This window comes from Leucoraja erinacea, chromosome 19 (assembly GCF_028641065.1).
Source record: "Leucoraja erinacea ecotype New England chromosome 19, Leri_hhj_1, whole genome shotgun sequence".
Lineage (NCBI taxonomy): Eukaryota > Metazoa > Chordata > Chondrichthyes > Rajiformes > Rajidae > Leucoraja > Leucoraja erinaceus.
In genome coordinates, this window is record NC_073395.1 from 5,746,135 (window position 1) to 5,761,759 (window position 15,625).

The 15,625-nt window shown below is 38.4% G+C and overlaps 2 protein-coding genes across 7 annotated transcripts in view; one reads left to right on the forward strand and one right to left on the reverse strand.

The window, feature by feature from the left end:
* The window catches only part of LOC129706141 (protein FAM118A-like), a 36,022-nt gene extending 32,063 nt beyond the window's left edge, over positions 1–3,959 (forward strand). For all 5 annotated transcript variants that reach the window (XM_055650152.1, XM_055650153.1, XM_055650155.1 and 2 more), the window contains 2 exons: positions 850–930; positions 1,721–3,959. In XM_055650152.1, the coding sequence (XP_055506127.1) occupies positions 850–930; positions 1,721–1,743 (104 nt within the window). In that variant the 3' untranslated portion in view covers positions 1,744–3,959. The remainder of the gene's footprint in view (positions 1–849; positions 931–1,720) is intronic.
* A 4,129-nt stretch (positions 3,960–8,088) lies between these two features.
* LOC129706142 (structural maintenance of chromosomes protein 1B-like) overlaps positions 8,089–15,625 on the reverse strand; it is a 179,686-nt gene continuing 172,149 nt past the window's right edge. For both annotated transcript variants that reach the window (XM_055650158.1, XM_055650157.1), the window contains 3 exons: positions 14,214–14,283; positions 13,305–13,415; positions 8,089–9,795 (listed from right to left, as the gene is read on the reverse strand). In XM_055650158.1, coding sequence (XP_055506133.1) covers positions 9,697–9,795; positions 13,305–13,415; positions 14,214–14,283 — 280 coding nt within the window. In that variant the 3' untranslated portion in view covers positions 8,089–9,696. The remainder of the gene's footprint in view (positions 9,796–13,304; positions 13,416–14,213; positions 14,284–15,625) is intronic.

Here is a 15,625-nt window from a genome sequence, read left to right on the forward strand (position 1 = left end):
TATGCCATCCCGCCCGCCTTCCAGCCATCCACGGTGTACTTCGGCATAGGCGCAACGGTGGAGGTGGTGGTTGGCGAGTAGCTACTGGGCGGAAGACTGGCTGCTCCTTCCCGGGCTCTCTCTCTCCCTCTCTCTCCGTTATGTGATCTCCCTGAGCCAGGAGGTCCCTGTCCCTCAGACCTGAACAGCACAGTGCATTGTGGGACAGGTGAACATGGATGCTCCCCGGTCCAGAGTTTCACATCTTCCTTCCTACTGACTAAACCAAACCCCCGATCCTGTCCCGCTAGTCTCATTTCAAAATTTAGGAATTCAAAATTGGGGTGCGTCGTCATTGCTGGGAATTAAAGAAGATGTGCAGGACATTTTTTTTACATGAGTGAAGGGAGCCTGAATGTGGCACTAGGGATGGTGGTGGTGTTTAAGCCTTTTAGGTAGATGCTTGAATAAGCAGGGAATGGAGGGACACAGATCACTTGCAGGCGGAAATGATTAGTTTGCTGGCATCATGTTTTGCGCTTAAATCGTGGCCCAATGGGCCTATATAATACTATATAATTTATGTCTGTATAAAGTCATGACTGACGTGAAGGAAGTGGTGCAACTTGCCTTCTGGAAATTTTGCGTTTTATCCTCATTGATTCCAAAAATAAAATGTTGCAGATGCTGTAAATGTTGCTGGGGATAATATTCAGGATACATAACATTTGTGGAGAGAAAATATGATGTCATGTCTCGGGGCAATGACTTTACATCAGGAATTCTTTTTTTTAAATTCATGATTTATAATTAATTTGTATCGCTTTTTCGATAGTAAAATTCCGAACCATTTTTGCCTTGATGTTGCAGGAACAGCATGTTCAGACTGTGTAAAGCGGAAACAAGACGAAAATGGTGATGTAACTGAAAAAAGGATCCGGAAAGGAAATGGTACATTTTCAACAAATGTGCAAAAGATTTTGTGAACACTCGCTGACTTTTTCACCAGGGTAGAGAAATTCTAAAACTAGGGGCTTAAGGTGATAGGAAAGAGATTCAAGAGGGATCTCTCAGGGCAAACTTTTTCCGTATCTCAAACGAGCTGCCTGAGGAAGCAAGCATATACGCTTACAACTTTTAAAAGACATTTGGACAAATTTACGGATAGGAAGGTTTTAGATGGCAGTGAACTAAATGTGAAGAGACAAGCTGGAGGAGGGTGATCTTTGGAAGTTTGGTTGACTGGTTTTGCAGCAATTCAGTTGTTTACTCCTCAGGCTGGGTGTGAGATAGTTTAATGTTTTTGTGCTGTCAGCCATTTGTTGCTTGAAATTACTTAATTGCTTTTGCTTTACCATGATTCTGTGTAAATTCCATTTCATAACATTATTCAATATGCTTTATACTCCAGCTCCCCAGAATTCATTACAATAATCTGGGCAATCACTACATGACAGGAACCATCAGAAAAGTAAATCACAAAAAAAGGAGGCAATTTGGCGTAGAGTATAAAACAATTTGCCAAGGAAATAATCTTGAGCCTTTTTGTTTTAAGCTCCTTATCATCATCCGAGACAATGAAGAGAACCAATAAGGGATTAATGTCAAAACGGGGGAAGCAAATGTAAGACTGAACAAGAACAATAAGATGGGAAAATTATAATTATTTGTAAGGAAGAAAATAGTTTATAGTCATTCTAAATGGCAGGAATAATTTTTACAAAATTAAATCTCATTGCAGATACAGATTTTGGAGGATCATAAATTGCTATAAAGCACCTTCACCGAAGTGCCAAATCTTATTCCATGATGTTGAATGCATCACAAAGTGTCTGTGAACCTTTATTTGGAGGGTAACTTTTTCTGCAGAATGAGAACAGTACTTTGTCACTGTTGAGCAGTTGTTACTATCATTAAATACAAATCACTGGAATTTTTGCCTTTGTGAACGTAACTATTTATTGTGATGCCTCTGGGCACGAAGTCTGGATATTGTAACTATCTTACCACATGGAAAACATCTAGCTATTGGTTACGTTTTTTTACTTTTATGTTTTTATTAAATGGCTATTGAAAATGTGTAAATGTTGGATAATTTGTTTGTTGTTATAACTCCTGTTTAACTTGAGCTGAAATAATTGAAATATCAGAATTTACCTACAGAGTCTGTGTTTGCAAACAAGGCGGAAGACCACCTGACCTATTTGGATTGCGTATTTCATATTACAAAATAGAAATGGATATAATGAAGATATTTTAACATCCTGTCCTGCTTGTAAATGGGAAGCTGATAATATGGGCAATGGCTTTGCAAATTGTGCATGAAAATTACCAGCTCTGGTTTGGTGCTCCTTGGTTTTTTAAATATTGTACACTATTTTAATGAAGACAAATGACTGCTGGGTGTCTTTCAATGGGGATAGAGGAGGGAAGAGGGGCAGGTAGGAATAACTGCATTTTCAAAATGCATTTTACAACTTCAGTACGTACCATTTAAAGCAGTCACCTTGTTACAAATTCCACCCTAATTTCTGTAACATAGATGCTGACAAAAGCAACTGTGTTTATGAAAGACATTTAATTTACACCTTAGCATTCATAGTTTGCAGATGAAAGTAGTTAGATTTGGAGTACAAAGTTTAAAATGTAATCATATTTCTCTCAAATAAGGGATGAAGTGCAGGTTGTGACTAGCCAGGTAAGTCGTGAAGGTGCATTTTTTTATTCGGTAAGATATTTATCGATAAGTTATATTTAAGGAACCCAATGTTTTGACAAATACTGACAAAGTTGGATTCAGAATGACAGGAATGGACAGAATAGAAGAGAGAAAATAAGGGAATACTTGTGAGGATGATATTTTTATGCCTCGGAGCATGTGTTGTAATGTTCTTTGTCTAAGAAATGTGCTGAAAGAAGCTGATGTTGCTGTTTAACATGAATTGCCTTTGAAAATGGAGAATATCCTAATTAATGTCAATATGAAAGGATATTTGCTTGGCCTTTTAAGTGGATGTATCTTTTCTTGAGAGAACAATATAAGGTTCAATAAATATTGGTTGTGAAGATAATGCAGAATCATGGAAGGCATCTTGGATAACAAGTGGGAAATAATCATAGTTTTGGGGACGAATTGTGAGAAGCTGATGTGAGGATAGAATCTTGTTGTTGAAACCTTTTGGATGAAGGAAAGGGTGACCAGCTGTTATGACAAATAGGATAGTATGTTCAATTGCAAATGCAATTTGTAAAAAGTTACGACTACAGGTGCTGTCTGTACAGAGTTTGTACATGCTCCCTGTGATCAGTATGGGTTTTTTCCAGAACATTTGGTATCCTCCCACACTCCAAAGACATATGGGTTTGTAGGTTAATTGGCTTGGTATAATTGTAAATTGACCCGAGTGTGTGATAGTGTAAGTGTGCAGGGATCACTGGTCGGGCACAAACTCGGTGGGCCAAAGGGCCTGTTTCCGCTCTTATCTATAACCTAAAATGTTCTTGACGTGGGGTTGATTGGGTGTTGAAGATGAGTTACGTGAAAAGTTGGGGGAGAGGGTAATGATTGGACTGGAGGGTATAAATGGGTGATTGGAGCAAGCGGTCAGGGAGCTATGTGGATTTGAGGATGGTGGTCAGAAAACCAGGGGGCACTGACATCAAAAGTGAGGGTGATATGAAGTGGTGTTTGCATGTGATCAGGAACTGAGTGGAAATCATGCTGGAAAGAGATGGATAGCGTAGTCTCTGTCAACAGTCCAGTAAGGTCAGGTCTTAAATTGAAATCTTGATTTGCTAATATGAGGCTCATATGGGCAGTAGGGTTTTGCTTAAATGATAATCAAAATGAGCATGCACACTATTTGTTGTTATTCACACCCCAGTCTGTTTATTTGCAACATAATTTAAATAATCTGGATCTCTTTTCAAGTGCTTTATTATTGCAAACAGTAAATTCCAATAAACATATGTTAAACCACTGCAATTTGATATTATTTCTAAGCAGTTATCTTTTGATGCATTTTTCAAAGAACCTTTATTTCATGGGTACTTTCTCCAACTCCAATTTCATAAAGGAATCTGAAAGCAGCTTTGATAGTTCCTTTGTGTCATTATGTGGTCAACAAGATTAATGAAATTCATACCTGCTAAACTTAACTTAGTAAATAAAAAGCTTGTATTCTGATATTTCCAAAGCTTGTATTCTGATAGTGCAAAGTGAACTAAATGGTCACATCAATGGCTTGCAAAATTTGTATCCATTGATGATTTCAAACCCTGAATTTTTAGGTATTTTGGAAGTAAAATACATTGATATGTGAGTATGGGCTGTACGTTATGGTGGGTGCTATCATTCAAGTGCTACTGAATTATCATTTAATGAATCACAAATGTCATCATTTTTCAATTTTGATATGAAACTTTAAATTGATTTGTACAGCTTCAAAGCAGCAGTTTCTTAAACATAAACTATAATTCTAAGTATGGGTTCTTCATAGAACAACAGAATCTTCCAGTCCTATCCACTGGTGAATTACTCCAATGACACCAATCTGTAGTCAATGCATCTGGACTGTTAGTTAATCAATGTTTACTTTTATTTCCCCTGTGTTTTATGCGCCTTTTGTCAACTTTCCTTGGATTGCCACAGAGGCTTGTTGATTTATGAAATATTTTTTGTTCTTTTAAACAATAACTTTTATTTGCAGCTTTTCTCATGCTGGCCTGGAAGTGGTGTGATCATGGCAGGGTCCACAGGTTTTCTGCTGCCATATCAGTGACGTGGACTGAGGCTAACCAAATAAGTTTATAGCGGGCGATATTGCTTAAGCAATTGTAGAACTGACCTTTCAGATTCAGATTCAATTTTTCATATAAGTGTCAGTGTACAGTACAGAGACAACATGAAAATTAATTGGAGTTATTTTCCTGATGTTTTTAGGGAACCTGGTAGTGTTGGGGCGGTGTAGCATTACTTACAAATGGACATCTTACCAAATGAATATCAGAATCTAATTGTGGCCAGCCAGCCTGAAGACATGCTTGCCTGTTGTCAAAGCTTTTCAGGCAGATTGGTCATCTATGGTTGAAAGACCATGTTTTCAGTTTGTCAAAAGTCGTGACCATACTCCCTTTGAGAGATTGTGTGTGGGAGTATGCTAGAAAGAGTTAACATGCCGTTTGTTGTCATTAGCAGCTCACTGGAAGGTTTCCCCTACTGAGTTAAAAGCTTTTAATCCCACAGCTAATTATGCTGTTAAAATTAGACTAAATGTAGAGATCCCTTTGGTCAACAATGGGAGAAAATGTACAATACATGCTTTACACAGAATTTTCTGCTGTTACTCTTAGGTTTGGCACCTTTATTATAAATCTGTGAATAAAGTAGGCAAAAAGATATTGTGCAGGTGGTAACTAATTTCCTTGAATGCATTTGAAACATATCTGTGTAAATTAGTTGCGGTGATATCACTATTGCATAATATACCATTAGACTGCCGTAACAGTCAATTTATCAGGTTATTGAGGCTTATTGTTGCTTTCTAATGCTTCAGAATCCATATTTCTTTGCTATTTTGTTCTATGCTTTTCTTTTAGATAGGTCCAGGGAATAGAGGAACATGGATCACGTACAAACAGATGAGATTAGTTTAACTTGGCCATGTTCAGTTCAAACATTGTGGGCCGAAGGACCCATTCCTGTGTTGTACTATTCTACTTTATGCTCTACTTGATAGTTTATGTTTAAGATTATTTTAATCTGTTGGTCTACTGTTTGATTTTTATCTGACACACTTTTTACCTTGACCATAATAGTTGGTTAAAGATTATTGTAAAGGTCAAGATTGTCCTCGATCGGCACATATGGTTTGGGGATCAACTGGTCAGGTTAACATAGAATCATAGTACCACAGAAGGGGGCTGTTAAGTTTGCGCCAGGACCCAATAGAGCGATTGTGTAATTATTCATGTTCTTTCCCCGTAGGCCTGTAAATTATTCTCTCGTAATATCTTATGACATATGGTTCTTCCACGGTACTGTAAAGATCCAGAACATTGCAGGTTATGTAGAAATGTATTGCTTTTATACATTGAGGCAGCTTGCAGGTCAATTAGCTTACATATTTTGATCACGTTTCATCTTGACAAATTTCTGAACTTTTTGAAAGTATCTTGATTTTGACCAAACCAATTTCGTGCTACCAACTCCTCCACCTAGTGGAACCTGAACTCACCTTCAACTTCTACTTCGACTCCTCTACTTACGCCAAATTAAAGGATTAACCATGGGCACTCGCGTGGGCCCAAGCTATGCCTGCCTTTATGGCAGGTACATCAAACTGTCCTTATACCATACACTTAAATAATTGCAAATGTTTAATTATTCAATTAAATCAGAAGTAAAATGCCCACTTTACAAGTTTTTTTCTGTATACCAGCCTGCATGCTGGTACAGTCTGAAGAAGGGTTTTGGCCTGAAACGTCACTTATTTCTTTCACTCCGTAGATGCTGCTGCACCCGCTGAGTTTCTCCAGCATTTTTGTGTACCTTCGATTTTCCAGCATCTGCAGTTCCTTCTTGAACACTGCATGCTTACTAACTTTGGTCATTTGGTAATGCCTAAAAATTAGCAAGTGACTGGACTTTAAAATAATAATACTATTAGACCCTCTTAGAAATTGATAAAGTACATTACATGAATGATCGTTTCTATACAGATTTAACTGGAATAATCTATGAAGGGGAATACATGCATTTCACTATGTGTTGCACTATTGTCTGATTTTGTTTTTTAATTATGTTCTGAAAAATGACTTGAAAAAATGTTCTGAAAAATTACAAACATAAACATTTGTTTATATTTGTAATGTTAGGAAATTATGTATTAAAAACGTGCTTTTTCAATAAACGTTTTGACCGCAATACCTCATCAGATAATGTCTTTTAGTTTGGTAATATGCAGACTCACCACAAAAAGTTGAACAGTTAGAAATAGGTAAGTGAATTCTTTTTAGATTTTGGATGAGAATTTTTAAGAAGAATAATTTGCCTTATTTTCCTTTGCTCCAGTATTTTAACCAAATCATTTGTTTCTCTTGATAAGTGTGGAACTAGGTTCACTGAATGTTGATAACCTCTATCTGTACTCTGATATGAACTATCGTGAGATGAAACCTGGAAAATCAACTGAATTGCGAGCAAGAATAGGTAATTGGTTTGTTGCGCCTGCTCAACATAGTTGAACTCGCATAAAAGCCACCAGACAATGGGTGCAGGAGTAGGCCATTCGGCCCTTCGAGCTAGCACCTCCATTCAATATGATCATGGCTGATCGTCCCCAATCAGTACCCTGTTCCTGCCTTCTCCCCGTATCCCCTGACTCCGCTATTTTTAAGAGCCCTATCTAGCTCTCTCTTGAAAGCATCCAGAAAACCTGCCTCCACCACGTTCTGAGGTAGAGAATTCCACAGACTCACCACTCTGTGAGAAAAAGTATTTCCTCGTCTCCTTTCTAAATGGCATACTCCTTATTCTTAAACTGTGGCCCCTGGTTCTAGACTCCCCCAATATCGGGAACATGTTTCCTGCCTCTAGCGTGTCCAAGCCCTTAACAATCTTCTATGTTTCAATGAGATATCCTCTCATCCTTCTAAACTCCAGAGTGTACAAGTCCAGCTGCTCCATTCTCTCAGATAGCACAATGGGCTAAGAGTTCAGTCCCACCATCCCCGGTTCAAATAACCTTGTGCAAACCTACTTGGGCAAGCACTTCACCCCCTCAATTACGGCGGCAGCGCGGGCACAACGCGACGCCCTGTGTCTCCCTTTCAAGGGAGATGCTAAAAATGCATTTCGTTGTCTCTGTACTGTACACTGACAATGACAATAAATTGAATCATTTCATTTCATCATTTCATTTTTTTTTTTTCTCTCAGCAGGTGTGGTCTCACATAGGGAATTAACTGTAAACCTACGCTGCAAATGCAGAATGGACCTCAAATTAGGGGACCAAAACTGCACACAATACTTCGATCTCACCTCTTGTTACTGCAGAAGGCCTCTTTGCCAATCGATTCCTCTTGTTCTTCACTGCCGCTTTATCACTACCTGCTGTATCTACATGCTTACTTTCATAGACTGATGAACCCCCAGATCCCGTGTACAACATCAAGGCACTGGCTTTGATTAATACATGGTGTTAACATTGACCTTTCAATTTTCTGTAGTACAAATCGTATGAATAAACAGAGAACTCAATTTTTATTTTGAGAAAATGTGTCGAATACAAGAAAAATGACATTTCTCAACATTTCAATAAAATGTAAAAGCATTGCTTAATCACTCATTTAAAACTTAACATTTCTGACCATTATCTTTTAGATCCTGTATATCTTTATGCATCATTCCACAATCTGTAATTTGTTTCTTGCACAACTAATCATGTTTTGCTTGTTTCTGCTGCCTCGCTTGTCTTTTTTCTGTGGTATTCTTTTCTGCCTTTCCTGCCTACATGTCATGGGAATAATGTCACCGAATATCTCTTTTCCCCTTTGTCTATCAGCCGCTTAATGTACAGGCACTGATCCTTCTGTTCACTTTTAAAGGGCTCTCCCTCTATTTTCTGACATTTGCTTTCTCCCATTAGTTTGATTTTTTTCCTGGATTGATTATACGGGCCATTATTCCTTACTGGTATTTAGTGTTAAGCAAATTGACGCCTCCACTTTTAAGATTACTTTAAATTATTTTAACTTCTGCACAAAAATCAAAGTAAAAGTTTATCATCCAGACATTAAATATTGAACTTGAATTTAAGATCAAATGAAATGTACATATGTTTAGATAATACACGAGTAGAAAAGTAATATGCATTAAGAAACAAAATTAAAGGCTTTAAATGTAATTGAAAATGGAGACAATGTTTACAGTTCAACTGCTTCTGCAAAATGCAAAGCATTGCAGATATTAGTATTTGATGCATGGATCCATAATTTTGGGTCTGCTATTGTACCATTGTTAGGATAATTTCAGCGATCTATTTTGTGTTGGTGATGTTAGCCAAAAAGTACCCAATGTTTAAATAAAAGTAACAATTGGATTATACATGGGCCATATTTAATCTGATCCCTGCAGTACAAGTTTATAATAACTTGTAGCTGGCATTATGGTAATAAAAACAGGTTCATGCAAGGGGAATAAATGGCAATCTTTCATTGGGAGCAAACATGAACTGCAAAACTAGTAAGAATGTAACATTATTAAATTAAAATAGTTCTCTACAAATATTTTTTTTCCTACTGCTGAAATACAATATTAACAACAATGCAGATTTTATAATCTATCTTTACATCCTTTAGTGAAATCATTATTAATACTTTTCATTTTTATGGCAGCTCTATTTAAGGATAAATGTGATTATTATGTTCTCTGCACGAAGCACAATATTGTGGTATATCTAATAAGTTTTTTTTTTTAACATTTAGGGATGGAGGAACTGAACAATTAATAGCCAAGTAGTAACTGGTCAATTCAATCTTATATTAATTAAACACTTATTATTGCTTCTCTCTTTAAATTTTAGAGCAACTAAAACTTTCAAAATCATGAATGTGAGTGCAACTATTTCTTGCTCAGTCTTGCAAACAATAGTTAACTACCATGTTTAAAGATGACAACTGTTTCCCTCAATGCATTAAACCAATGTAGATGTTATTTTAGTCTTCCTCAAGCTGTTGCCTCTCTTCCATTTTGGTATTTTCAGGGTAAAGGGTAAGGTCAAAGGTCAGAAGTTGACTGGACATACATTCGCCTTGCTGCAACAGAAACTAAATGTTAACATTTTTTGTGTTTAAAACTAATTTATCTAATATACAACTAGAGTAGACTGCGATTGAGGATATTTATATAACTAAAAGTCTCATCTTGATCATTTCCCGGCTGCATTGTATATTGATTTTAGAAAAAAACGCTGCCCTATATCGCTGATTTTTGGCCATCTTACTCACAAGTTCTCCATAACAAAGTTATGAGTGTTTTTAAAAAAAATGGTGATTAGCTGATTGGTCCTCTCGCCTGTCAATTACCACGGTGAAGGTAACGCCCCTTCCGGGGGGGGGGGGGGGGGGGGGGGGGGGGGGTTAGGGCTATAAAACCCCGGATGCCTGGACGTGAATCAGTCACTCTGGAAGATCTTGAGGGAGAGGCCACAACTGTTATTCTAAGCTGTGAATCAACTGAACTGTGAGTCTGTATTTCACTTGCAATAAATGATTTGTTAGCCCTTAATGAATGCAATGAGTTGTTTGGCAATTTGGTGACTTGCACTCTGTGTGAAATGCTATGAAATTGAATGTGGTGGCCTGCACTCTGCCTGAAATGCTGTGAAATTCAATGTGGTGGCCTGCACTCTACCTGAAATGCTGTGAAATTGAATGTGGTGGCCTGCATTCTGCTTTAATTAATCTGCTTGAATGTAGGATTTAAGAGAGAGTTAGATAGAGCTCATGGGGCTAGTGGAATCGAGGGATATGGGGAGAAGGCAGGCACGGGTTATTGATTGGGGACGATCAGCCATGATTGCAATGAATGGCGGTGCTGGCTCGAAGGGCCAAATGGCCTCCTCCTGCAACTATTTTATATGTTTCTATTGAAATGGAATTTCAAGGAATAGCCGTGAGTGAACCGCCAGCCCACCAGCCTTGCGTGACTGAGCTGCCAACCCACCAGCCATGAGTGACTGAGCTGCCAGCCCAATAATCCATTTGGCCCACAATGTCCATACTAGCCTTTTGGAAACCAGTCCCTTCGGCCCACAATCAATCAATTATGTGTTATTGTGTGCAAGTGAAATGAATTTGCCAGCAGCGGTACAATAAAAAAGAACACAATACACAATAAAAAAATTTAACACAAGCATCCCCCATAGCACTCATCACTATGGTGGAAGGCACCCATACTAGTGCTCCCCCCCCCCCCCCCCCCCCACCACTGGCCACCAAGATTGGAATTGGTGGAGGTGGAATATTGTGTTGGGGGACCAGCCCTCCCGTGTGAAAATGGGACCCATGGGTCATACTTAGTCTAGTACTATTTAAACCTCTGAATACTGAAATTGTTATACCTTTCAATTGACAGCACTGATGATGTGAATGGGACTTGGCGACTGGGTGCAACTCAAGTGAATAGCTGGAATTTTCCCCAGAAAGATCAGAAGTATTGTAAATAATGAGGCTTTTATCCAAAGGAATGGAAATATATCATTTTGTATGCATCCAAATGAAGTGGGATTTACATCCAACCAATTTTAATTGTTGGGAGTTTGGAGAACAGAATTATACAGATCAGTATGATACAGGTACCAGCCTTCAGCTCACCTTGTCTGTGCTGACCATGATGTCAATTTAAACTAATCCCATTTGCTTCTACAGAGTTAATTTCTCCCTATTCTTTATCGGTTCAGGCATCACTCTAAATGCAGCCTGAATGTATGCATCTAACACATTCAGGAGTTTGGCATTCTTTGTAAAACAAAAACATGTCCTGCAAATCTCCTTTAAACCTTCTCTCGCTCAATTTAAATCTATGCCCTATTGTATTTGACATTTCCAGACTAGGGAAGAACATTCGGACCATCCACTGTCTGTGGCTCTCACAATTTCAGATACTTCTATCGGGTAACCTTTCATCTTCCTACATGCCAGGGAAAACCATCCATGTAACCTCTCCTTATGGCTAATACATTAACCCAGGTGAAATACTGGTGAACCTCTTATGCACCCTTTCCGGCGCAGAGGGAGAACAAAGAGGGAAGAGCCAGACTTTAAGATTTTGCCTTCCACCACAGTGAGGAGGTGTTTGGTGAACTCACTGTGGTGGATGTTAAATTTGTGTTGACTATGTGTTTTTGTCATTTTTTTAAATTATATGTATGACTGCAGGGAAACAAAATTTTGTTCAGACCGAAAGGTCTGAATGACAATAAACGAATCTAATCTAATCTAATCTAATCCTAAACCTCCACATCCTCCTGACAATGTGGTGATCAGAATCGCACACTATACCCCCAAACGTGGCTGAACCAATTTTGAACAATGTTTCTGGCCAGTCAAATACTGAATTCAACCAAAGCCTCCAGGCAAATTGTCCCTTTGCTACATTGTTAATTTGGATGCCAAAGCAAGGCTTCTTGATACTGAGTAAAAGTAAAATTAGATATCTGTGATTCATAGAATTTATATTTGTGATTTATATTATTATATTCTGTAAAGTTCAAGCATTTTTCCTAGAGTCCACGGATTTTAGTTTAGTTTAAAGATACATGCTTGAACTTTACAGAATATAAACAGGCCCTTCAGCCCACCAAGTCTGCGCCGCCCAACGATTCCCCACATATTACCACTATCCTACACACACTAGGGACAATTTTTACATTTACCAAGCCAATTTACCTACAAACTTGTATGTCTTTGGAGTGTGGGAGGAAACCGAAGATCTCGGTGAAAACCCACGTGGTCACTGGAAGAACGTACAAACTCCGTACAGACAGCACCCGTAATCTGGATCGAACCCGGGTCTGCGGAGCTGCAAGGCAGTAACTCCAATGCTGCGCCACTGCATTTGTTTTATAAAATGATATTCCTTTTGGGAATAATAGTGGAAAATTACAGACAATGAACAGAGAAATTAGTTCTACGTGATTTTTCTGAACTGCAATCTTAGAAAGCACTGCATGTATTTGTAAATTAGAAGAGGACCTTTAATTTATGTGTCTTTCTTTTGGGTATTGCTAGTTTCTGTGATGTGTGAATCTGGGAAAGAATGGATCATCTACTGGTTTCTTTTGGTTGAATATGATTCTGGGCTCTTATTATTGAGGATGGGGGTTGGGTTGTTCTTAGAGTTGCTTATCTCGTTAATTATTCAGTTGATGAGATATGGCAGGATAAAAAAAAATAAATAGGATCCGATGTGATAACTGGACATTTAGCTCCGTCTATTAGTTCTGTGTAGCATTCAAGTTTCACCATGGGTGGCACCTAATTCCTGGTATTGCTCGGTATGATCTACTGCCTCCTTATAGAATAAGGGTAGATCTTGGATTTGTTGCAATGGTAAAAAGGGATAAGCTGGGCAAAGAACTTGTACATTGTTTATTTTTTCTGTTCTGATACTTCAAACTTGGTTATCCATGAGTACCTGTGGACTATTAGATCTGATCAGTCTATCCTTGTTGGCAAATCAATACATTTAGTTAAACACAGGTGAAACACACGTACAGCATATCAAAAAATAATTGCAATATAAATTTCCATTGAAACAGTACCTCTGGATATACTCCAATTAGTGCATCAGCTTTTGAATAAAATTCTTCTTTTAGCGAGATCACAATCACCTGAAAATTATTTTTGGATTGTTCTCGGATGTAACTTGTAACCTAAGCATAAGAATATAAGTTTTAAAAGGGAAGATGGGAATGATGCTTTTGTTCCATTTCCCACCCAAACACAGGAACGAGGTACTGATTGGGGATGATTAGCCATGGCTCGAATGGCCTACTCCTGCACCTATTGTCTATTGTCTAATGACCAATAATAGGAAAAATCTGGAAAGAACCAGGCGGCTATAGATTAATGTTTAAGAAGGAACTGCAGATGCTGGAGAATCGAAGGTACACAAAAAGAGAAACTCTGGAGAAACTCAGCGGGTGCAGCAGCATCTATGGAGAAGGGTTTCGGCCCGAAACGTTGCCTATTTCCTTCGCTCCATAGATGCTGCTGCACCCGCTGAGTTTCACCGGCTATAGATTAATTACTTGGCAAAGTTATTCTTCACTCTAAATTGCTCCACTCTCCATTTCCTCTTTCCTTAGGAATTTTATCACATTCACTGGAAACTACTCCATGGGTAAAGGTTTTCTGTGCAAGGGTATATCTGCATTTGATTATAACCTGTATTTTGTCCAACAGTCCTCCTTCCACAAGTAGCTAAATTCTTTCACAATGTAAAAATGCTGCAGCATTCCGCACAAAGGATCACATCCCTTGAATTAGTTGCTAGATTATACTGGTATTGGTGCAATTCTATGCAGCCTTAAATCTTACAGTCTGAACATCAACTGCTACAAAAAGATAATATCCATTTGCTTAATTGGAATATTGAGAATTCTTTGCTAAATTAATAGTGATTTATAGTGATTGCTGGGAAATCTACTTTTCCGCACACGGTTACTTACTTTTCCGATGTTTGTGTTGTCCAAAGCAGCGTCAACTTCATCAAGTACAAAAAAGGGGGCTGGCCGGTAACTGAAACAGACAGCTATGTTTAAAAAAGTGTTTTTTTTTTCTTTTAAAAACAAAAGTGCTTCTTTCTTCAGTGAACACAGAAATGGGAGTGGATTGTATAGTCCATCAACCAATTCAGCAAGATCACACTGTGGCTGATGTCTGATCTTGTGGCTGAGTGGCATGGACATAAACCACAGCCTTTAATACACTTAAAATTACCTGTCCTGGGACTAACGTTTCAGCTGATACACCTTAACAGCAGAAATGGTTTTCTATTCACCTCATCAGATTCTTTGCTTTGAAAGCTTCAATTGAATAGCTAAATATTTTAATTTCTCCAATTTTGTTGCTTACTTAAACCCTTAGAATCCAGGTGTCAGTCCAGTAAATCTACCTCACATTTCCATTAAAGTAGGATGTTTGTCAATGTATTTGAATATTTGTGAATATCTTTGAGATATCCAAACATTCAACGCACACATTTGAAGACATAACTAATTTTTTAAACTTTACCTCTGCCTATCTTTCTCCCAGTAATTGATTTGTTCCATTTGTTTGAATGGGACTACTATGCTTACACCATCTTTACAGAGTGCTAATTCAACAGACAGGAATTCTACTAAAATTTAGAGTGCACTGTTGGCCTCCATGAAAAAGCATTCCCTTAGACCCAGCTTCTGCTAGAAACTGGGACCTGGGAGAGGCAGATATTTTCAATGCCATGTACCAATGAGCAATTTGCAAACCTAGATTTATGGCTCTCTCTCCCATCAGCATAATCATTTATAAATATGGCGAGCAGGTCATCCACAAACGCTCTAACTAACCAGATATATGTTTATGTCCAAGTCATCTCCTGAGAAGATTACGGACAGTTGGTATGTCAAGGAGGACTCTTTCGAACTTCTACAGGTGCACAGTAGAGAGCATGCTGACCGGTTGCATCGTGGCTTGGTACGGCAACCTGAGCATCCAGGAGCGGAAAAGGCTGCAAAAGGTTGTAAACACTGCCCAGTTCATCATCGGCTCTGACCTCCCTACCATCGAGGGGATCTATTGCAGTCGCTGCCTCAAAAACGCTGCCAAATCAAGGACCCACACCATCCAATCACATTTATATATAAATAAATAAATAAAATCACAAGAGTTCCCAGCACAGCTTCCTGTGGAATTCCGATCATACCTTGTAAAATGTAGGCAACATCCATTACCCTAACCTGATCGTCTTTGTAACCTCAAATAACTCAATCACACTAGTAATATGTAACCTGCCATGTCTAGAGCCATGCTTTTTCACACAGAGTTGTGAATCTGGAATTCTCTGCCAGTTCTCTGGATACTTTCAAGAGAGAGCTGGATA